General features: G+C 45.7%; 1 protein-coding gene across 1 annotated transcript in view; it reads right to left on the bottom strand.

Annotated features, from left to right (window-relative positions):
- Positions 1-25032, bottom strand: part of LRP1 (LDL receptor related protein 1) — a 298357-nt gene that overhangs the window by 80779 nt on the left and 192546 nt on the right. Inside the window, exons 18-30 of the mRNA XM_077923771.1 lie at positions 24886-25026; positions 23628-23753; positions 21588-21704; positions 20896-20976; positions 15955-16122; positions 15198-15380; positions 14121-14321; positions 13220-13465; positions 11268-11465; positions 5378-5582; positions 4284-4448; positions 2443-2687; positions 758-889 (exon numbers count right to left, since the gene is read on the bottom strand). Coding sequence (XP_077779897.1) covers positions 758-889; positions 2443-2687; positions 4284-4448; positions 5378-5582; positions 11268-11465; positions 13220-13465; positions 14121-14321; positions 15198-15380; positions 15955-16122; positions 20896-20976; positions 21588-21704; positions 23628-23753; positions 24886-25026 — 2208 coding nt within the window. The remainder of the gene's footprint in view (positions 1-757; positions 890-2442; positions 2688-4283; positions 4449-5377; positions 5583-11267; positions 11466-13219; positions 13466-14120; positions 14322-15197; positions 15381-15954; positions 16123-20895; positions 20977-21587; positions 21705-23627; positions 23754-24885; positions 25027-25032) is intronic.

The following is a 25032-nucleotide window of genomic DNA, read 5'->3' as shown; positions in this document are numbered from 1 at the left end:
GCTTTAAATTATCAGGGCCAGAAATGAACAAGCCTAGGGTTCACAAACCCTTCTCCCTCCTCTGACACAAAGCAGTGATGACATTAGAAAAATCTGTCCCTGTTTTCAAATTAACCAGAATACGCCATTACGTATAAACATAAGGAACTCTGGATTGTTTCAACTCTGGTTAGTGAATATGCAAGGATCATAAATCATACTTTGACCCTGGCTTGTTTGAACATACCAGAGTTTAAACTAACCAGACTTCCCCAAGTTTAGGTGTAACAAGGAACTCTGATTAGTTGAAAAGCAGGAGTGAAAGCTTTTCTTCTCCTCACTGTTCCTGGCTGTACCAAATGAGAACGAGGGGAGGTGGTCAGGAAACAAACCTGAGACTCATCCAGGCATATCTTTAAGTGTGTTGAGGACAAAAGGGTCCTGCTCAAAAGCTCCTATCCTCATTTGCAGCTGATCCCTCATGCTGCAGTCTGTCTGGGAGCTGAGCCAAGGAGTCCTAGATGAACCCATTGTCTACATGTCCATGGATTTAATGGATATGTCTTGGAGTGTGCCTACATGGGGTTTTCATTGTTCACTGTCTGTACTGCATTCCCAAAGGCCAAAGGACCTGCAGGAACCATATCTGTCTGCAAAGCAGGTGGGAATAACAGGGTCAAGGAGCCACACCAACTAAGATGATAGACTTTTGCCCCAAATCTTTGGGTTGGGTCTCTAGGCCTGCGAGTGGACCAAAGCCCCTCCATTCTTCATTTACCATAGCATGTGACGTTGTCCTTGGCCAACTTCATCAGGTGAGGACAGGCACAGGAGTAGGTGCTATTGTAGTTGATAAGACAGAGGTGAGAGCAAAGGCCTTTTCCTCCATTGGCCTCACAAGGGTTGGGAGCTGCAACAACAAACAAAGTGCTGGAGAGAAAAGGTTAAGATCCCCACCCCAATCCTGAAAGAACAGAGAGGGTGAAGCATAGCTCTCCTTTGAGAAGGCCAAGGCACAGGTGACATAAAGCTGGCTGGGAAAGGGAGATCTGGATAGCTAGGCAGCATAGGACTGGATCTCTGCTTTCTCCAGCCCTGTCTTACACAGTCACCAAAGTGCATGTCTGCATTCAAACATAAGGAACAATGGAAGAAAGCCAACCCTGAAGCCTACTGTACAAATCCCAGATTTCCAGGAAGAACCACTCTGAACCATGGGAAAGTGCTGTCTCTACATTGCGTTAAAATCTCCATGTGGATCTGCAGTCATGTTTTCAACTGGTTTTATGTAACAAAGCTGAAGCACATACAGCTGTCAATGTGCATACCTTGTTTACCTTTGCTTGGTCTCCCTTCATTGTGTAGCCTCACCAATATTAAATCATAGATTAAGTCTTTGGGGGGCAGGGACCTGCTATTTTTTCATTTATTTGCTTCTGTTACTCTGAAAAGTGCTGTGCATATAAATCCCCCACCTCCTTCGGCTACCTAACTAATAATGGCTTACAAAGCTTTTCTTGCCACCAGGACCACACACAGAAATTCATCTCTCTACCACACAAGAAGGTAATGTGTTTATCTACTACACAGTACTTTGAATCTTCACAGGAACAACCAAATTCCTTGAAAGAATTTTAGAATGGCACTACATCCCCACAAGACAGTGTCCTAAGAGATTCCACCTCTCTCTTTTGGACCCCTGAGGCAGCGAGACAAGACCCAGCTGTGGCTCCTCCTACTCCAACAGCCCATTGACCTTCTCTTCCAGTTACATGGGGCAAGCCAAGTCCCATCTGCAGGTCAAAGCAGGCCTGTAGCTCACTGGCAGAGCACATGATTTCACATCAAAGGCCCCAGGTTATGGCATCTCCATGTTGCGCTGCGAAAAAGCTCTGCATGAGCCCCTAGGATTAATTTATATTTAATATTTCATTTATCCAATTTATTGGTTGATTAGCAACTTAAAAGATAAAACAGGCAGGCAGACATATATATATATTAAAAGGCATCTTTTTCTGTTCTCCTGTGAATCAAGACTCACAACTAAGATCACCTCTTGAGGTTTTATTCTTTTTGGAGGTCCTGCAGCTCAGTTGCAGAACACATGCTCGGCATGCAGAAGGCCCCCGGTGCAGTCTCTGTCGTGTCTGGTTTTGGTTTGTAAAAGGATGAGGGACAGACAATTTGCCTGCCTCAGATTCTGGAGAGCTGGTGCCAGAAAGGGTAGGCAATGCTGAGCCACCTGGGCTTCCTATGACCCTGTCATTTAGGCACCAGGAGAGGACCATTGCTGCATGCTATCCTGCTGCATCCAAGCTCTCACAGCTTAGAAACCCAGGAGCGGACCTGGCAATCTTAAGTGTAGCTGTGAGCAAAGGAAGCTTCAGCCTGCCTCCTGCCACCTGCCTTCACAGAATTTCCCAGGGAGCCCTCCTCCTCTGCCCTTCCCTTGTCACAGCTCACCTAGAGGCTGGCGAGAGGGATGGTAGACCTGCAAGTCAAAGGGCTGCGTGTTGGTTCTCTGCACAACAGTGACATTGTGGCCGGTCCACTTGTTGGCCTTGGCCAGGGTATTCGTGCGCCAGTCAGTCCAGTATACCTCACCACCATAAAGTGTGACAGCAAAGGGATGCGACAGATACTCATGCCCTCGGAGCACCTCAATGTGGCCTGTACCATCGTAGAGGGCAGAATAGATTGCATCGGACCTGTGGAGGAACAGGGCAGATTTCCTTTAATTTCTTTGTTTCTTTGTGTGCATTTCTTACTGACTCTTCACCCAGGATACAACAACTCAATAAAACAAATAACATTTGCAATTATTAAAACAACAACACAATAATACTTCACTTTTCCTTACTCGGCAGAAGGTAGTGGAGTGGTTGCTTATAGCAATCATTCTCACCTCTGGGAAAAGAAGTGTGTCTTCTGCATAGAAAACATGCAATGATGGCAACAGACACACCTCCAGTGGGAATGGGTTCTGCAAACTACCAAGATGACCCAAACACCTTGGACTTCACTGGGCAGCGGCACAGCCAAATGAGCCTCCTGCACATGGTAGTGGCTAGGAATGGGGCACAGAAGGAGCAGATGGCTATAAGCAGAATGTGTGCAAGATGGAAGTGGAACACTAGGCATATGAGAGCAGAAAGAGCAGAGCAAGAGGAAGTAGGGCAAGAACCTTCAGTATCCGCTGGCAATCTGCTCATGCGGAGGTGTTCTGGCTTTCAATTACAGAAAGCAAGCCAGCATGAAATCAAAAACTGGCCAAGATATTAATATAATCTGTTTGGATCTGTTAACTGTGCACATGCACACACACACAAATTTATTATACTACCCTAGGACCTACTACTCAATTTATTACTTCTGCATCCAGGGATTGATTCTACTAATATTGTAATTATTCATACAGTTACTGTGAGATAGAAAATGAATGTGTATGTGTATATTACAGTATACCCAAGGCTCAGAGTAATAGGCCTGGGGGTCTGAGGGGAGAGCCCTCCTAGGATGACTGCTTCCACCTCTCATGTCTGGTCCTCTTGTTCTAAGACAAGTAAGTAAAGGAACTGCTGTGAAGAGTTTTATGGTCTTTTGATTCTAGATATAAAAGTTAAGCAGAGAAGGGGAGCAGTTACTTTGGGATATCAATTAGACTGCTGGTAAGCTTTATGCTCACTTAATTTTCTTTGCTATATATCAATGAATTGTTAATTGTTTGTGCTGTAAAAATATTAAAATTTTAATGGTTATTGTACTTGACTGTTGTTTTTTTTAAAAAAATGGCTTGGAGCACAAACCTGTATATAAACAAATGGGCTATGATTAATATTGACAAAAAAACCCCAGTTAATTATTACCCTATCCAAAAACTGAATATATGCAAAAGGCAGGTTTTATATGCAATGACAGGAGCATTATAATTTTTTCCAGGAATGTTACGTGCAATTACAGGGACTGTCACATCCTTCTCTACTCAAATACTGAATAGTCACACAAACTCCTCCACCTCCTCCTAAATTTATATCTTGCCCTTCTCACAAAGAAGCCCAGGACAAAGCTACCTATGGCAGACCAAGGATATTTTTAGCTGTGCAGAAAATAGGATTCCACTTACTCAATACACAAATTCCATACCAACACACACACCCATACCTTGATCAACCTACACATATTAGGCAACAGAAACAATGGCACCAAACAGAAAGATGTGCAGAAAGATGTCCATTTTACCAAAATTATTAGCTACTACCCAAAAATCTAAACCAGATAATATTTGGTGGAGGGACAGTACACACCTGGCATCTATCCACAGAATGCGCTTCTCCAGGTAGTCAACAGTGAGTCCATTAGGCCAGCCTCCTGAGCCAGTCTCCTTGTGGATGACACGCCGGCCCTCACCACTCATGGACGCTGCCTCAATGCGGGGCAGGCTTGCATCCCAGTCTGTCCAGAAGAGAATCCTGGGAGGAAAGAGGAAGGAGGTACACAAGTGATGAGGCAGACATGCCTCCTCTCCAGCTGCACAGGGTCAGGGCCTAAACGGCTTCCATAATTCTACAAGAGCTGAAATCTTAGCAGTTTCGCCTTGAGATACTAAGCCCTTGTCTGGAGACTGGTTATCAATCACCAATTAATATCCTTTCCAACTATCTATAGCAGCCTTTAGGGGAACAAAAGTGAACAGCATGAAACATCCCTGCTGGGCATTGTTAAAAAGGGCCATGCCTTATTTCAGCAGTGTTCTCACCACCTTTATGCACAGAGATATTAACTCCACTCACTCCCAGCCCCCATCATCAAGAGAGACAAGTTCAGAAAATTGGTGTGAAGTATCACAGAATTCTTTCGACAGACAAATTAAAGATATTCTCTCTGTGGAAAAGGCAGTGCCCAATGTTGACAGTACAGTGGTACCTTAGTTCTCGAACGGCTCAGTTGTCAAACAGATTGGCTCCCAAACGCCGCAAACCTGGAAGTGAGTGTTCTGGTTCGTGAACGTTTTTTGGAAGCCAAACGTCCAATGCAGCTTCTGACTGAGTGCAGGAAGCTCCTGCAGCCAATCGAAAGCCGCACCTTGGTTTTTGAACGGTTTCGGGAGTCGAACAGATTCCTGGAATGGATTACATTCGAGAACCAAGGTACATGCTTTTGCAGCACTCAGATAAAATGAATGCACACAGTCTTGTCCTAGACCTCCATATGTTTTCACGACTTCATTTACTTGCTCCCCCCAGCAAAAGGCACTGAATAATGGGCTACGAACTACCAGCGAATCTCAGAAAGGTTTTGCCCAAATCTGTTTGGGCAAGCTGTGGCAGAGCACCCAAGGGAGAGAGCAACATTTCTGACCCCATCCCCCATCTCAGCCCCATTCCATTCAACACCATACCCGCATCGTGGATCCAAGGCAATGGCCCGAGGGTGCTCAATGTCCCCAGCCAGCAAAGTGCTCCGCATGGTCCCATCAAGCTTAGCCACCTCAATCTGGTCCAGGTTGCTCTCCACCCAGTAGATGTTGCCAGCAATCCAGTCCACAGCAAGTCCCTCAGGGGTGGCCAGGCCATACTGGATCACCACCTCAAAGCTGGTCAAGGCTGTGAGAAGGATGGGAGGAACATAGAAGCAATCAGTAACTATTGATCTCACACCAGCCATTCCCAGTCAAGCTCCACCTTTATGGTTAAAACTGCTGTTCACAATTCTGCAGACCTCTGAACCATGTACTTGGAGTCCTGTTCTTCAACCTACAGCCTTGCCTTTCCCTCAAATTGCAACTGATCCCATTTATTTTGGTGGCCAGTTCTTTCCAGACTCCCATACTTCCAGAAGGTGTGCCATCTGCTGTTTGTTTCCAACCCAAATTTCCTTATTTACTAGCTAGGTTTGCATGCTGTGCTCCAAATCCAGTGTTTGCCTTTTGATGACTTTTTCGGGGGGGGGGGTCGTTGTTTGTTATCTCCACCCGCTGGAAAGGTATAGCAGCAGGAGACTGAGACAGGCCTAAAGGACTACAACTACTAGGATATTTGTAAAGGAGTATTATTGGAGACTATGGTGGGCAGAGAAGTACCGTCCCCCTCCCTGGCAGTGCCTTTTACATTTTAATGCATTTCCCTTAAAAACGTCATCTTCCAATGTCTCTCAGCCATTTCTGATCCAGTCATTCTCACATTCTTATTCCTGAAGGCAAATAAAAATGTGTAACATGCTAGGGAGGTGTTTGGCCTTTGCCCCCCTGTAAGATCTGCTATGGGGCAGAGGGAATCTGTGGCAGAGGGAAAATACATAGCTGTACAGTGGTGCCCCACAAGACGAATGCCTCGCAAGACGGAAAACCCGCTAGACGAAAGGGTTTTCCCTTTTGGAGGTGCTTCGCAAAACGAATTTCCTATGGGCTTGCTTCGCAAGACGAAAATGTCTTGCGAGTTCCTGCAGGGTTTTTTTCCTCCCCCCCCCCCTTTTTCCCAAGCCGCTAAGCCGCTTAACAGCTGATCCGCTAAGCCGCTTAACAGCTGATCCGCTAAGCCGCTAAGCCGCTTATCAGCTAATCGCTAAGCTGCTTATCAGCTGATCCGCTAAGCCCGCTAAGCCGCTAATAGCGCTAATCTGCTAATGGGCTTGCTTCGCAAGACGAAAAAACCGCAAGACGAAGGGACTCGCGGAACGGATTCTTTTCGTCTTGCGAGGCACCACTGTACTTATCCAGCTTTAATAAAAAGCATCAACAATTCTAGAAAAGAGCTTGTCAACGCGTGCCTCTGAGTTTGTTCCAAGTGGGATGTTCGAGAATCGGCTCAGGAATTCATTTGCTGGCTCTCTTCCCAAATGCCAAGTGAATAATTGTTGTGTGATTTGGTTCTAAAGTTTTCATTGCAAGAAACAAACACAATATTTAATGCTTTTCTCTTCCCTCCACATGCTCTTATCCTCTGTGTCAAGTAGTTTTGATTGCAATTTTGATTGCTTTTATTCTAACGTAAACTGCTCTGAGAGACTTACTGGCTGAAAAGCAGGGTAGGAATGTTTTAATTAACTATATAAGTATTTCCCCATGGGCAATAGCTCCCAAACCATTTTTCCTGCATTGACCACTTGAAAATTGCTGAGGGTCATGGTACAGCACATACTTATGTTTCTGCCTACTGCAGCAGCTGTGCTGCCATGTGCTAGATGCTGTATGGTTTTTAACTACATTTTTATTGCTTCTTTTATTTCTTACATTTAATTTAATTGTATTACAATTCACTTTCCATAAAATTCAAAGTGTAATGCAATAAAATACAACGTAAGAAAAAGCAATAAAAATACAATTAAAAATCAGTATGAATGCTGCAGACACCCTGAATTAATAATAATAATAATAATAATAATAATAATAATAATAATAAATTTTATTTATATCCCGCCCTCCCCAGCCTTAGCCGGGCTCAGGGCGGCTAACAACAATAAAACAGTACAAAAGTACAGCATAAACAACACTCTAAAATCATTCATTCTAAAATTAATTAATGAAGCCAGCAGACCACTGGTAGTCCACAGACCACAATTTGAAAACCCCTTCCTGAGGGTAAAACTGCAGTTTCTCTAAGGTAGCTGCCATCTGTTCCCATTTCACTAAGATGAGGCTTCAGATACACATACGCATGTGTGCACAGTCCCTTTCAATGCAGCAACCAAGGGATAAAACACAACATATGCATAAGTAGTTGGGCCTCCAGCAAGCATGACTCAGAACTCACTCAAAACTCTGGTCAGGAATTGAACCTGAGTGGTGCTGTGGCTGGCTATCGTGGAGTGAGAGCCATGTATGCCACCTTGAGGTCCGTGGAGGAAAGGTGGGGTGGAAATGTAATATATATATATATATATCCTAGCCTTGGGCAATGTGGAAGGCTAAGACATCATTTTAGATGCAGCTGTTGAGAACAAGAGAGACGGCTATGGGCAGGCTCCCTACCAAAAGGGCTGTCACTTTCTAGAAAGCCACAGCCAAGCTAAAGGTGGCAGTTCTTATTTCTATTGAGTCTGCCTCCCTGCAGCTGGACCCCTCCCAGCTGCACCCTGGTGCCCTACTGCCACCCGAGGTCTCCACCTATCTGAAATCATCAGCCGCTTGGAGGCACTAATCAGGTTAGGCTCCCGCTCTTTGTTGAGGCAACTGTCAGGCTGTAATTACAATTAAGGAAACTCCTGGAATGCTAATTAACTCCCACATAATGATCAGCATTTAAAAGAAAGACAGTATCATTAACAAGCGGACTGAATGCTGCAGCTTATAGGAGGCCAGCAACACAGAGGCAAGAGAAGTGCAGAGGACAGACGGACCGGCTGACACTGAAGAGCTGCTCTCTCCCCAAAGCCCTCTCCACACGTCCCAGTTTCCCACAGGGCTCCCACCATGTGTCGTATGGGCAGATATGCCGAACATCTCACAGAGAAAAAAGACAGTGATTCAAAAATGAAGGGGAGGATTCCTTTGGCCTCCCCTCTCACCTCCTGCTGCCCTCTAAATAATTTTGAATAAAGGGGCAGGAAGAAAGGATGTGACCACGTTTTAGCTGGATTATGCCTGATGCTGTGGGATCCTGAGGGTTCACAGATGTAAAGAGGTTGTGGTGACTAGGTCTGTGAGCTTTCTTGGAAATAAACAGGGCTGCAACCAGCAGAGTGGGCAACAGAGAGAACCAATGACATATGACCACCTTCTTGCCTACTTCCTAGAGCTGGAGACAGTTGTCTCCTACAGTGTTTTGTGGTGTGCTTGTTCAATGCATCTTTGAGATGTGACTTAATGTGTGCTTTTTAAGGAGCTGCCAACTGTCCCTAGCCTGGGGAGTTAAAAGACAATGGTGGGGGGAGGGTCAATCTTCTATGGGGTTCCAGGTTAAGAGAGTCCTGTCCTTCGCACACATGTACTTAGTAACACTTGCCTGCCTTGTTTGAGGATAACGTCTCATTGAACTGGATTGAAACCGAAGGCCTGCTGTGCCCCAAGTTAACCGGCTGCCAATTACTGTGCACAAGTTAGAAACGCTAATCTAATCAACCCCAAGAGCATTTGTTCCCCATCACAGGGACTCAGTCTGTTACCTCTCTATTTATCCAGCTTCCCTGAGCATTACGAGAAGCTTCCTGTTATACGGCAGGACCTCAGCAATTGCTCAGAAAATAGTATTTTGACACGAGTGCCAATACTCCCTGATCTTTTGGATTTCAAAGCTCTGTCCACACCAGTGGCGTAGCGTGGGGGGTGCAGGGGGGGCCGGCCGCACTGGGCGCAACATCTGGGGGTTAGGGTTAGGGGGCGCAAATCCACGGGTTAGGGGGTGCAAATTACTTGCCTTGCCCCGGGTGCTGACAACCCACGCTACGCCACTGGTCCACACACACACACACACAATCAGGAATGAGCCCACTGTGGAAGAACGCTCTTTGAAACTGTGGCACTTGTATAGCATTTTCTCTGGAATAAGACTGAGAGAGATCTTCTTTAAAAAAAAAAAGTTTGAGGAGAAGCTGGATTTGTTCAGCGGGAACTCCCGTGGTCTCCCCAGGCTTGCGGATATCTGCCCGAAGCCCGCAGCACGCTCCACTGCGCTCCCCGGGTTTTGGGCTGCAGGCTGCTGTCCACAAGCCTTGGGAGCCCGGCAGGAAGTCCCAAGGCTTGCGGATAGCTTCCTGAAGCCTGCATTCGCCCCATAGGATGCACACGCATTTCCCCTTCATTTTTGGAGGGGAAAAAGTGTGTCCTATAGGGCGAAAAATACGGTAAGTATAAGTGCCTGAATTGGTTTTTTTCCCTTCCTCCACCCAATTCTGTTACCTTTTATGTTGTCTGTTTCTAAACTGGTAGCCTGAAGCCAATGAATGAATGAATGAATGAATGGGCAGGTTAAAAAGCTGTAATCTTTCAAACACAGTTTTCCATTTGATCCCCATTTTTGCAGGTTTGACTTGCCTTGATTTCCTACGAAGTGGCACTTGGAGAAATTCTCCTGATAGATGAGGGCTACTCCAAGGAAGAGCCCTTCCTTTATGCTCATCCTAAGTAAGCAGAAAATATTTTTTCCCAGCTTGCTAGAAGCTCCCCTAATTAGTAAAGTGATAGAGATTTTGCTTCCTAGAGCAACAAAGGGTCAAGGGAAGAGACTGGGGAGAGCAGCACATCCCCTCTAAAATCAGGGAAAAGGCAGGTTGCTCCTACTCCATGAACAGAAGCCTGCACTGGGACAGGCACCCTGCCCAGCCTCACGCTGGGCACAACTATGCACTTCTCTCCCACTAAGAGGCATTGCTGTATGTGCAATGAAATCCTGACATCCAGGGGGGGGGGGGAGTATCACGAGGGAGATTCTGAGCAATGTAGCAGAGGGGCATGGAACATTTTACTGCCTTCTGATTTTCTGCTTCAAATCCCCCTCCAAAAAGCCACTTCCCAAATCCCACCCAACCAGCAATGTTTCAGATGCCTGTTTACCCTTGCAAGGCACACATAGGCAATGCTGGGAAGGATTGGGGGAGAAAAAAAAGTTGGTGAGGAAAGAGTTAAGCAATTTCTCCTGTTCCTTCTCCACTGAATATAGCTCCTGAAACCACTTTATTTCATTACATAAAAATGCTGTTTTACAATGTTTTTTAAAAAAAAGAAAAAAGGAAGGGAAGGGAAGGAAAGAAGTAATTGCTCCCCCTGCTAGCCAAGGGAAGAGGAACTGACCAACAAGTTGTGCTGAAGGGGAAGCACCTAAGAGGTAGAAGCTGCTAACTAAAGGCACAGGAGCCAGGAAAAGTGTCAAAAATACCTTAGCACACCAACTCCGCTGTTGAATTTTAATAATTTTATTTTAGATTTCCACAAATCATGTGGAGAGGGCAGCTCAGAAAACAATGAAATGTGAGGCATTGGCAATGAACCCAGCTAGATTCTTCATGTAAAAAGTAAATAAACAAAAGGCAGGAATTTCCGACTAAACCTGAGACAGCTGAGGGACTCTTCCTTCCTTCCTCATGATACAATCTGTGACTTCAAACCAAGAGGACCATGGGCGTAGCCAGGATTTATGTGGGAAGGGGGGCAGAACCTCAGTTAGTTAGGTATATTTATTGATTGACTTGATGGGGGGGCAGCTGCCCATGAAGAGAACCAAGAAGTATGATCCTGATAAGGGTGGGCTGTGAGCATAGCTCACACTAAGATGAATACTTTTCTTTTTGGGTGGGAGGGGGAGTTTAAGGAAGACAACAAGGCTTCGGCAACCCTCCTCTTTATACCAAGCACTCACCTCCATTCTCATGCAGCTTCCCCCGGTATATCTTGTCTTCCACCACATCCGTCCAGTAGAGGGAGCTCTGGTTCAGATGGAAGTCCAGGGCAATGGTGTTCCGCAAGCCTGGCACCAAGACACTGTAATCCCCCTTGTGCAGATCAATGCGCCGGATCTCATGGCGGTTGGAAAATATGATGAAAGGCTTAAAGGGGTCTGAAAATTGAGAGAGGACTGTGGATTACTGGTGCCATTGCACTTTTGTGTTTTAGAACTAATGCACAAGAACGGGGTTGGAGTAACTTCAATAAGGAATTGGAAACTTCTTCCAATAATTTCTTCTTCTTCTCCTCCTCCTCCTCCTCCTCCTCCTCCTCCTCCACTTTGCTCTTTCAGCCTTTGAATTCATCCCTGATCTGCTCATGCCCATCATGAGCTAGGCTGCAGACTTAATCACGACCATCATCATCATAAGTCATTATCAATAGTACTGACAGATATGTGAACAAGGGATTGCTGGGCTGCAATCTGCTACTCATGTCCCAAGTTCAAATTCCCAGAGCCCTATCATGATGGGCCACTTAGCTTTTCCTTCATCATTACAAGGAAAATCATGGCTTATTGCAAATGAAGAACATGCATCATTTAAAAAAACCAAAAAAAACAAACTTGTTGTCCCTCCCTCCCTCCCCACTTTCGCAATTCCATTCCTCCCTGGGGCACTGGAAACAGAGCAGCCTTTCTTGTGCCTGCCAACTGCAACACTGCTGAATGAGGGCAAGTCCCCAAATGACAGGAACATTGCTGTGTTTCTTGGCTGCCAGAATACACTAAGTTTCGTTTCTCTCCCTCCGCCCGTGCACCTCACTCCACTTGCCCACCCCCCACTCCAAGAGGACTCCAAGAATCCAAGAGGACTCCCCTTTCCATTTAATTTAGCAAAAAGGCAGGAACCTTGGACAGACCCCATATCCGCCATGCATACAAAGCAGGTTCAAGGGACCAGGCCACATTCCACTCCCCTCCACCCAGATCTAACAACGCCGTGCTGTTCAACAGAGGCCCTAGTGTTGCAAGTGAGATGCTTGGTGCTGCTATTGTCACAGAGGGGCTGCCCAGGTCTGCCTGCAGGGCAGAACAGAAGCAGATATCCTGGACAGAGGACACCACAGAGGTGGAACTAAAGGGTGGAGGTTTCCATGTCATCTTCTATGTTTTTCTTCAAGGACTAAAGACAAACTCAAACCATTTTGTCCCTATGGGATATGCCTAGGGAAATGTTGTCGCAGCTTTCAGCCACATACCATAGGGAGTCAATTTCCAGGCCTGGTTACAAAGACGTGAGTTCTTCCTTGAAGTGAACCTCCTCAATCCTCCACAATTTTCCACATTATGGAGCACTGTGCCTGCTCGTAAGCAAGCACCTCAGCCTCCCGGCTAAGGAAGTAATTGATTTTAAACCCAGTGGGGCACCTCATCCTCCAATGTGAGGTGGCTTACTAGGAAACAGACCCAAAGTGCTTTGTGACACCTCTTTAGATCTCATAAGAAACCTTGCAGGGAAATGAGCAGTTTCACTAGCTCAGCAGCACCTTTTCACACAACTGTGTATAATAGGTGCATAACTAGGATGTTTTAATTATTGTTATTTATTCAATTTATATCCCTCCCTTCCTTCTGAATATACTTAAAGTATGCAAAAGGTAAAAGTGATGAACTGGTGTTTGAAAATATTAAAGAGATTTCTTCGTAAGGGAGTTGAGAAAGCCACATCTCCCAGCTATTGAGTATATACTGAAATCCGCTTGCTGTTCTTTATTTAATGTGTGAAACAGCCCTGCACATGCCCATAGAGCAGAGGATCTAGAGCCATTCCTGCATCTGAGAATCTGATACCATTGTTCCGCAACCCTTGTCCTACACAACAGGTAGAACACTGACACGCAAGTTCCATCGGGCTATTTACTTACCCATGCTGCGGCAGCTCTCGCCATCGCCCTCCAGCATCCAGCCCTCGTAGCAAGAGCACTTCACATTGTATTTGTCCTGCTCACACTTCTGACTGCACTTGAGGCGCTTGGCACAGTAGCTCTGGATCTGGCAGGTCTTGTTGTCGCTACCCAACTCCATGCCCAAGGGGCAAGAGCAGGCAATGCCCTCACCTGGTGCAACCGTGCAGTTGTGGCTGCAGCCCCCATTGCTCAGAGAGCAGAGGTCTACAGGGGATCAGAAACAAACCACAGAGTCATTAAGGGAAATCTGGCTAGACAGCCCTGCCTATGGCATTTTGCCTATTCCAGGGGCCACGGTGGTGGTGAACCATCTGATCTGACTGAATAAGAAGAGATGGTGAAATTAAAGAAGGACGGAGCACTATTTATCATTTATGTATTCATTTTACATCCTGCCCACCCTCCCAAAGGAGCCCAGGGTGGCAAATGCCTCAAGAACAATATAATCAAAAGCATTCTAGAAACAGATTAAAAGCCTTCCGCTTTTATAGCATGTTCTGAGCATTCACAAAGCACATGCATAATCTCAGTAATATTTACAGCATCCCTGTAAAGCACAGGTTGCAAAGTATCATCCCAATATTGCTGATAGGCACCTAAGGTTAAGAGTGTAACATTGCAGCTGCCTAGCAAGCACCTGGCTGAAGCAGTATTTCAACTGGGGGTTCTGGCACCCCATCGGCCATGCCAGACAGATAACAGCATGTCGCGGCTAGATCCAGAACAAGGCACAAAGCTGAGGGGTCCTGGTTTCCTACAAAAACATACACACAGAGAACTGGAAAGCAAGTCTGCTCCCCTGGGTCACTGTGCTCCTAGAGAAAGGAAGACTGGAGACAGTTCTCCACCTCACACTCACCACACAGCTTTCCTTCATCAGACCCATCCTTGCAGTCATTTCTGCCATCACACAGCTTTTCCGGAGGGAGGCAGACTGATGTGTTGTTGGCACAAGTATGTGAAGGCGGCTTGCATACCAGGGACTCACAGTTCTCTTCATCAGAGTTGTCCTCACAATCATTGTCCCCATCACATACCCAAGCCTTGCTGATACAGCGGGCTACAAGGAGAGGAGACAATAAACATATATGAACACCAGAAGGGGACTGGCAAACTGACTATTTCAACACACAACCCCTGAAGACACTGAGGTACTAAAAAAAAAGGCATCTCTACAGTACAGTGATTATGAGGGTCACTGGCTGAGTTGGGTGTGATGCCACAGAATGTTCATGAACATTCCAGCTACTCAGGGAATAAAACTGTCACAATGTTCCAGTCCAATTTCTGAAAGAAAAGTTGTCAGCTTAGCTGATAGAGAAGGTTTAGGAAAAGGACAAGGGAATCAAGGGATTTGAGGAAGGCAAGGGCTCTTTGAAGGAGTATCTGCATGTCATGGGATCCTAGCTGCATGCCTGAAACAATCAGGAAGTCTGTGCCCAAGAGCATTAATAGTTTCATGAACCAGCTAATTTCACCCCCTTCAATGAATTGTACATCACCAAGAGGTATGTATGCATGATCATCCTTATTTGTAGACAGGACTGGAGCAATTCTGAATATGAGAGAACACAAAACATGGTCTCTAGCAAAGATCTGAAGGAACAGAAGTGGGACTATATGGGGGTAAACTACATGGTGGCACTGCAGACCTCAGACTACCTACCTTGGGCAAGAGCAAAGAACTAGGAGCACAGGATAACTCCTGGGAGAAAGCAGGCACCATTTCCCCTCAAACTCATCATTTATCCTTGCAGCAAACCTAGTTGCTCAAGGCTGAGAGATGGGGACTGAGTGGAGATTCAAACCAAGGTCTCCTCACTCAAACACTCCAACTGCTACCCCACACTGGCTCGCCAAAGGTGCTGGAACTGTGCATGAGAGCTGCCTGGACGAGGATGCCTTCATTGCCACCTCTGTAATGCAAAACAATTACCAGAGTCCTTGCAGCCAAACTTGACATTTGGATCGCAGACGTGTGTGACACCTTCACAGTTCTTCTCGTCACTGGAGTCCATGCAGTCGGTGTCGCCATCACAACGCCAGCGCATAGGAATGCAGAGTGCGTCTAGCCGGCACTGGAACTCATCGGTGTGGCAACCTCCGGGTGGACGTGTGGCTGGGGATGGAATGACAGGGGCACAGAATGTGAAACCAGGTCGCAGCTGGTGACTAGGACTGGAAGCCAGCATGACTTGTTGGGAAGGGAAGCTGGCATGACATGTGTCTTGCCAAGTAGGTTTTGAACAGGGGATTCCCTCTCAAGTAAGTTTCAAATTCACCACCACAGGGAAGAAAGAGGGAAAGCTGCACAAATGGCACAATAAAACACAAAAAAAGCAGCAGACCTCTGTAAGTGGTGCTAAACCAAGTGAGCAAATAAGGGCTGTAACTCAATGGTACGGGGATGGAGGCCACTGCTCAATGGTAGACAAATCTGTTTTGCCTGCATAAGGTCTCAGGTTCATTCCCTGGCATCTCCACGTAGGATCAGGAAAGAACCTTTTTGAGATCCTGGAAAGCCACTGTCAGTCAGCAGGCAATGCTGAGCTAGATGGACCAATGGTCAGACTCCATATAAAGCAGCTTCTTCTGTCCTATGCTCACAGGATTTAAGTTTTGCCTGTGCAGAATTTCAGAGATGTTCTTGGTGCTGGACATGTGCTGCCTGGCTCATCTTGACTCCTCCTCACCCTGGTTTGTGCAGTTGGCGTGGGTCTCATCGCTGTAGTCCCCACAGTCGTTATCCCCATCACAGGTCCAGTGCACTGGGATGCAGCGCCCACTGTTGCATTTGAACTGGTTGCTGGAGCAGGAATGGCTGCAGCCAGCTTCATCGCTGTTGTCCCCGCAGTCATTGTCTGGAAGAAGGAGGAAGGAAGAAGGAAGGGTCAGGGGCTGCCTAGGTCTGCAGGCGTAGGAGCTACCCTTCCCACACACCCTCTGGAAGAAGACCCCTCTGGCTGACAAGCAGCTGGAATGTCTCAAGGTATTTCAGCAATGCACCCACTGTCTGAGCTAACGGCACATTCCCATCCCATGCAAACTCCAGCCAAGCATGCTCCCCACAGTCCCAAGAGCTCTTGCCACTAGTAAAGCAACTAAAAAGTTAGCAGTAGTAATAGTGATGATAATAATAACAGTAATAAAAATTGATAAAAATGAAAACACAGAAATTGCATAGATCACCTCATGCACCATGGGGCAGTGGGAATGGATGAAGTTAGGAGCCAATCTTACTTGTGGTTTGGGGCATCAGCAACATCTATTCATTCCTTGGAAACCAAATTATATGTATACAGTGGTGTGTATGTGTGTGTGTACATGTGAATGTCTGTGCATGTGAAGTTTGGAACAGACCTCATTCAAGATCCTGAAGCTGCTTTTAAGGGACTCCTTGGTTTCTAAATGGGGACAGGCTTTTCTCTAAAATACTTGAGCCTGAAAATGTTTCCATATTTGTTTTGCATTATTGGATTTTCCGCTCCCTGCAGCAAAACCAGTGACCGACAAAACCATTTGTATCGCTAGAGTTTCTCTTGGCTTTGGTGATCTAAATCATTGCTCCTGCTTCTCCTCCTCCCGTCATTGCAGTCTACTTGCCAAATTCTAGAGCAAAAGGAGGTACACAAAAGGATGAGTGGCCTTCTTCCCCTCCCATTTTGCTTGCCAGCAGGCTTAATCTAATGCACTAGCATTTACACTGATATGCGTCAGGGTGTGAGAATGTGGCGCTCTTAAGTTCAGTTTGCATTCACCTGCTTACCTTCCTGGTACAATCCTACACATGTCTACTCAGCACTGAACTCAATGGGCCTTAATCCAAGGTTGGTGTGGGGCCACATTCCATTGGAGGTAACCTGGTGGGAGCCATGTGGTGGCAGGAGGTGGGACCACCCCTTTTATCTCTTTCTCTCTTTCTACTACCTGCTTTTCACTCTCACTTTCTCATTTTGGGGCAGGAGGAACCAGTTTGGTGCTCCTCCAGATGTTGCTGGTCTCCAACTCCCACCAGCCCCAGCAAACATGGCCAATGATTAGTACTGATGATGGGAGCTGGAGTCCAGCAACATCTGGAAGGGCACCACACTGGCTACCCCTTCTCTGGAGGCTGGAAGCATCACCAAAGTGGAACCTACTTACACGCGAGGGCAAGTAAGGCAGGGCTGCATGACTGAATCACAACAGCTAAGCAAAACAAGTATTTGACACTTGAGTAATAGAAGCAGTGGCCGAGTATCAGAGGGACACATGAAGTAGTGACAGCAGCTCCCATCATACAGATGTGAACAACTATAGCTGAAAGCAGGCCCCAGGAATGGCTCTTTGAATTTGCAGAATGGGTACATCAAATGATCTTCATCAGAAAAACTAAGGACAGGAAGTGGGAGTTTTGCTTTGTGTTTTCCTGCAGTGACTGGACTTGTGAAGAAAAGTGACAAGGATCTTAGAGACCAGAAAGCGGGAAAGAGTTGTGGTGCATGTTGATCTATGCACTAACCGGTAGCTTTTGGACAATTCTTTTCGTCAGAGCCATCCCCACAATCCTTTTCTGAAACAGAAACCAACCAGAGAAGACAGAAGAGTGGGCAAAGTGAAAACACACACACACACACACACACACACACACTCAACATGAAAAAGGAAATCAAATACGAAAATGGTGATGTACAGATATGTTAAAAGACAGAGTATGAACGGGGGTGGAACGCAGAACAGGAGAGTCATAAAGGGGGAATGAGAAGCAGTGGGCAGAGTTCACACCCTATTTCCCTGGACTGGGGCAAAGTGATCCTGAGGCCTTGGGGGAAGGCTGAAGCTCAGGGGCACCTTTCATGGATATTCTAGGCCCATTCCCTGAAATTCAGTGTCCATTTCAAAAATCCATCTGAACTTGTTTGTGCTTAAGTCTACTAGGCAGGCAAGCTCCTAGCGTTTTTACTTACTTAAGTGCAAGGTAAAACATGCAGACAATATTCTAGGTTTAGGAATTTTGCTAGAGCTCACAGGAACCTAAGAAGTTGCTTTAAACCAGGCAAGCCTATTTGCTCATTTAGCCCAATATTCTCTACTCTGACTGACAGCAGCTCTCCAGGGTCTTAGCCAGAGAGGGGGCTGTTCCATCACATGCCACCTGATACTCTTCTTCTTCCAACAGGAACTGACCTTTGACATGCAAAAAATGTGCTCTAGCGGAATTATGGTTTCTCTCCTAAGTTGACCCTGCAGCTCTTTTCCTATCCCAGTGGACAACAATCCTCAGAACTAGATGGGAGCCATAAAGTCAGAGGTCAGGGAAGGACCAGAAGATCATCAAAGTCCACCCTGTTGGGGCAGCAATAGGCTTTGTCTCTCTTCTCTTCCTAGCCTCACCCACATTAGTCCCAAACTTTCCCTAAATACAACGTATTGACACAGAGAAAAAGAGGTGACAACATGCTGCACTTCACCAAGATGACTCATGCAAGTAAGCCCCAGACATGCTCTCTAAAAGAAATGGAAAAAAAATCAACAAAAATAGCATGAGGGTTAATAGCCAACTGACCTGGGGATAATTTCCTTTCCCATTACCTACTACTCACAGTCCTGCACAGAGACAGTTTACATAGTCAGCAGAATCAAGTGGCAAGGCTTTCTCTTTCTCTTGGGACTTTTTCCAATTTCAGGGTGCAGAGGAGCATTGTTGCCACCCCTCCCCCAAAAGATCCCATGATACAGAAAAGAAGCATCTCAGTTGGAAGGCAAAGTCTGACCTTTCTTGCTGATAGGCAAATGTTCTACATGCAGGGGGTTTTTTTTGGTTTTTTTTGGGGGGGGGGCATTCAAAAATGCAGACCCATACCTGCAACTTGAAGTGGTACAATCCAGACAAAGTTTAACCACTTGAATCTGGTGAATCTGGCCCTTATGATTCTGAGCTTGAAACTAAATCTATCCACTTATGAAATGATATTGGGGTGCAAGCCTATCCCACATCAACCTCCAATATTCTATCTTTGACCATTTAAAAGGGGGGGGGGGGTTCAAAGCACTGAAATCTTCAGATCAGCCCAATCATGCAGTGTAATTAATGAGCAGATGAGGACTTAGGGCAGGTGTGGGGAGCCTATGGTCCCCCATATGTTGCTGAACTACAACTCTTATCAGCCCCAGCAAGCAAGGTTTTAGGAACTGGCTGGACAAAGAAGAGTGATGAGAGGCTCCAGCTGAAGAACCCCCAAGGGAAGCTGCAGAGGAGGAAGGCTCTGAACCAGGGAAGTGGTGGTGGGACACAAAAGACAGGTCAGAGGAGGAAGGAGGCTGGGATGCTGAAGAAGCAACAGGCTAGAGGGAGAGAGAAGAGCCAGAGGTAGAAAGCCGTTCAAGGGCAGGGCAGGAAGCAGAGGGAAGCAATTCAGGTGCAGCGGAGGAGGAGGGGCAGGAGCTACAGCAGTTTCACAGGGACTGCCCAGTCTCACAGTATTAAGCTCCCCTCCACCCTTGTCTCCAAGGACACACAGAGCTTCACATGTAGCCAAACAAAGAAAAACAGAGCGGGGAGGGGGACTCCCTAACGGGCTTTAAGGCTGCTTGGAAGACATCTGGCTAAGGAGGAGCTTCAGAGGGAAGTAGGTCTTGGCAACTGCACTACTGGGAGCAAGCCATGCCCTGTGGTGCTCTCTGATTGTATGCTATTTTTCCTAATAAAAAGCTAACTTTACTTTGAGTCTCTGAGTCTCCATGCTGACCTGCATATGAACCAGCCCTGACACATGGTCAGTGACCATCTTTTATATTTATTTTGATTTAACAAAATTTGCATACCACTTGATTTAAAAAAAAAAATCTCGCTTGCAGTTTACAAGAAACATTAAATTATCAATAAAAAAGTTTAAAATGTGCAATTAAAAACATTTTTAAAACAATTACTCAGGTGTAAACTAAGAAAAACATGCCAACCCCTATGTGTCTGAATAGGCTAGCTGAAATGAAAATGTTTTAAGCAGGTGCAAAAATATCACAATGGAGGTGCCTGTTTGATGTCAACAGGTAGGGAGCTCTGAAGTGTAGATGCTGCCACACCAAATAATGATTTCTTACAAGTGAGGAATTCCAGGAGTATTGGAGTTGTAGTTCAGCAGCATCTGGAGGGCCAAAGGTTCCCTACACCTGTCTTAAGGTAAACCTGATTCAAGTCCATGTATGCTAAACCTTCCTTGGTTCACATTAAATGCCTTGGTGGAATGGAATTACGCATTTAACTCAGCTGTAAAATGGCACCAGGAAACCTGTCCTTGCTAGGAAGGTCAGGATGGAAAGACCAAGAAGTTTTGTGCTTGCATTGCCCACCCACTGGCTTCTTCTGAACGGGGTTTCTTGGGGGAGAAAAGGGCAGCTCATGAGGCTACAGACAGCCTAGTACCATCAGATAGAAGGTGAGCCCCCCCCCACCCCCCTCATGCACACATAAGCAGGCAGCATATTAAAGCAAACAGAATGGTACCATGCAGAGACTGCAAATGTGGAAAAAAGAAGCCCAAGCCCTCCCTTTCCTAAATAATCCCCTATCCCCCATCACAGCTAGCCTCCCCTTGTTTCTGATCTCACTATTTCAATCACCACAGCAGGCTGTCAGTCAGGTACGTGGCACTTACCATTGTCACACCTCCAGTTGATGTTGATGCAGCGGCCATTGTGGCAAGTGAACTGGGTCAGAGGGAAACAAGTTGGGTAGGCTGCAGAGGTAAAACAACAGCAGTGTTAGCAGCATCTCTCTCAATGTCCAGAATGCTTTTAAAGGGTTGGCATCCTGGCATGTACTCAAGCGAGTGTCTCCGCACCCCTTTAGCCCTCCCTCCCGGCATGCCCCAAAATAGCTGCCACTGACCAGCAAAGCACAAACAAATTAGGGAGTGGGCAAATCTGGCTGTTCAGATATCTGAATCTGTGGTATGTATAGCAAAGTTTGAGTACTAATTCCTCCTGTTCGGATAAGGGGATTTTCACATAGCAAGCATTCGGAAAGTGGGGCCTGCATATACAGTGGTGCCCCGCAAGACGAATGCCTCGCAAGACGAAAAACTCGCTAGACGAAAGGTTTTTCCGTTTTTTGAGTCGTTCCGCAAGACGAATTTCCCTATGGGCTTGCTTCGCAAGACGAAACGTCTTGCGAGTTCTTGCGAGTTTGTTTCCTTTTTCTTAAAGCCGCTAAGCCGTTAATAGCCGCCAAGCCGCTAATAGCCGTGCTTCACAAGACGAAAAAACCGCAAGACGAAGAGACTCGCGGAACGGATTAATTTCGTCTTGCGAGGCACCACTGTACACTGGAACATCTTCCATCACTCACCACATGAGGCTGACTCATCAGAGCGATCCCCACAGTCATCATCCAAGTCACAGGTCCAGGAGATTGGTATACAACGGCCGCTGGCACAGGAGAACTGGTTGGTAGGGCAGGTACGAGCTGGGTGGAGAGACAAGAGGTAATGAATAAGAGAAGCAACGTTACTGGAGGTACCTGAAGATGTCAGAATACACAAGGAGAGCTAGAACAAGGCTAATGGGAAGATCCGAATATGCAAAAGAAACATGTTTGTAGAGATGGCATAGTACCACTGTCCAATGGGGCATCTAAAGGGCCACTTATCAGGGATGCTGAGGAATCTGATTGCCCTGCATTCTGATGCAAACCAACCTGAGCCACATCTCCTGGATTAAGGTGAAGATATGTAATTAGCCTTTAGATTTCCCATGTTTTTGAAGCACTTACATTACTAGGAGGTAGTCTGAGGTTACCTTTCAGAATATCTTTCTCGCTACCCCAACCAGGTAATAGCTGTGTCAGCAGCTAAAAAATACTGGGGTCTACCACCACACATGTTAAAAATGGGGCAGCAAGCACCCTGGGAGCAACAGGGTAAGATGATGTGTGATTTCTCCCAGTGAGATTGTATGGGGGACAACTATGGCTGCCAATACAGGTAATTTCTTCTGAGAAGTTAACAACACTTATGGATGGTTATCATCCACCCTTTTTTCAATACCTTCCAAACCCATCATACATTATATAAACTCTTGGCTAAGAAAAGAAAACTGCATTGCATGACATCAACTGAAACATGACTAACAAAACACAAGGCACCAAATCTGACTGGTTAATTATATGCTTTACTGTCTGAAAATAGGCCAGTGGTTCAAATCAATATCACCTTCAAGAAAAAAATGGAACCAAGATTTAAACTTATAAATCCAGGAATAACAATGTTCCTGGATTTTTAATAGCATGTAATCTAATCTGATGAATGTAACCTAAGGGGGAAAAATGATTTTAATTATTTTTTAAGTGTTTTAATACATATTTTAGCAATCTTTTATTCACAATTTCAAGGTTTTATTTTAATTTTTAGTAAGCTGCTTAGGTTTTAGTATAAACAGGGGTGTGTGTGTGAAATTAATAGAATTACCAGCAGGAGAATGACACCCACACACCCTTATATATGATATAGCATTGCATACATACAAAACTGGCCTTAGGAGTTCAATATAACCCTCAAAATGATACATTTATAGAGAAGGGGTCACTGTCCATTCATTTTCAAAATATCAAGATCTTTTTCCTATGTTTTAAGTGGACAGTTAAATGTGTAAGAACACTAGCTAAAGTGACATCAAATAAGGCAAGTATCAAATAAGTATCAAATAAGCCATGATGCTGTACTCTTTGTTTTGTTTCTTTGTTTACTGTTGATTGTAAACAGCTGTTCTAATATACTAACTTTAGCAGTAGTAATGGCACATCCCTTCCACACCCACCCAGTGACACTTGCAGCTCTATTTTGAGTAAGTGCAGCAGTCAATGATGCATTTTTATTTATTCATTTTACTTACTTATACCCCGCCTTCCCTCCCAAAGGAGCCCAGGGAGGCAAACACACAAGCAATAAAATAGTCAAGACATCTTATGTTTTAGCCACTTGGAAGTAGGTGGCAAAAGAATATCAATTTGAAAAGGCAGCTCTCAGACCTTGTAAAAGTGAATACCTGTTTCTATTTTTCTGGGTAAGAATTCCATGCAAATTGATACAAAAATGGGACACAACAGGAACACATGTAAAAGTCGATTGATACAGAATTTGAGTGATCTGCCTGCCCCCTAGCAATTATAGAGCCAAAATTCAAATAGCAAGGATTGTTAACAATATAAGCACAGACCAGAAAGGTGACAGCATTCAACCACCTAACACTACACTCTATGGGCCCACTCTACATTCAGCAAACAACCACCGCAAGTGTTTGTAAAGATAAGACAGGAAGGCAACCTGAGCTCCTTGGAGGAAGGATAGGATTTTGTAAAAATGTGATTGATGGATAAGATAAGGGCTCTCACCAGAGCACGTCGAGTTAGACTCATCTTCATTATTCCCACAGTCATTGTCCCCATCACACAGCCAGCGGTTCGGGATGCAGCGGTTGTTCTCACACTTGAAACGGTCCGAGGGGCAGGTGTGCTGATCTGGAGGGTGGCAAAGGGTGGGTTCTAGCTTAGGACCTCAAAGTTCAAGACCATTCTTTTCCCCTACACACATTGCAATAATCTGAAACTGGGTAAGAATATCCCTCCTCCCTTACCAAAGTAATATACTTGAGATCAGAAACACAAAGCTATGTGAAATTCTTTGACAAACTCATCAAATTCAGCAACTCAAAACATTTGTTGTGAGATCTGAATAAATTGACTAATCCTCACACAATTTATTCTGTTTCCTGGAAAGCTGTCTTATACCAGATCAGTTGTTCATCCCTGCCTCTCTCTCCAGAGTCTCAGCTATAGAAACGTGTTTCCTGTCACTTGCTACCTGATTCTGATAACTGGAGATGCCAGAGGTTGAATGGGGGACTTTCTGCATGCAAAGCAGCTACTGTACCACTGAGCTATGGTCCCTGAACCACTGTTTCACTGCCCACTCTTCCGTAGATTTAGTGATGGCAAAAGGGAAGACAGAGAAAGGCATGGAAACATTTCCAGACTTTCCTACGGAACCATACGAGCAAGCAACTTGCTTTTAAATGAAAGCTCCCTCAGGAGGCAGTGGACTCCCCTTCCTTGGAGCTTTTCAAGCAGAGGTTGGATGGCCACCTATCATGGATGCTTTAGTTGAGATTCCTGTATTGCAGGGGGCTGGGCTGGATGACCTTCCAACTCTATAGTTTTATGATGCTACATCTTACATCAGATAACCAATTATGTCCCTGCAACACAACCTCTTGTTTTAAATGCCCAGGGGCCTGGCAGTGTCCAAAGGGCAGGCAGGAGCGGGGCGGGAAGAGGAGCATGGAATACTGGCATGGATTACTTCAGGCTCCTGGGTCCCATCAGTTTTGTCTGTTTCTGAAGAGGCAAAGCTAAATATGCAATCCAGGATTGTCTCCCACACCTCAATTTCAAATCCCGATCCTTCATTTTCAGACTTCTCTATCAACTGAAAAAACACTTTGGATTGACCAACATCATGTGAGTTGAGCCAGGGCATGCACGGTCTGTATACGCTGAGTGCAGACCTGCCCAGGGCATATGACTATCCTGACCCAAGAGAAAGCGGAACTGGTCAAGGAGAGGCCCCTGGTGTTCCCAAGCAAATACGCACGGCAGAGCTCAGGTGCCTCATCGCTGTTGTCCAGGCAGTCGTTGTCACCATCACATTTCCAGCGCTCCTGTATGCAGCGGCTGTTCTTGCACGCAAACTCCCCGTGCTGGCACTGAGGAGGTGGGATGTAGGATGGGTTGGCTAGAC

The sequence above is a fragment of the Podarcis muralis genome, chromosome 2 (assembly GCF_964188315.1).
Source record: "Podarcis muralis chromosome 2, rPodMur119.hap1.1, whole genome shotgun sequence".
Classification (NCBI taxonomy): Eukaryota; Metazoa; Chordata; class Lepidosauria; order Squamata; family Lacertidae; genus Podarcis; species Podarcis muralis.
Note: the sequence above shows the minus strand (reverse complement) of the source record. Positions and strands in the feature narration are given on the sequence as shown.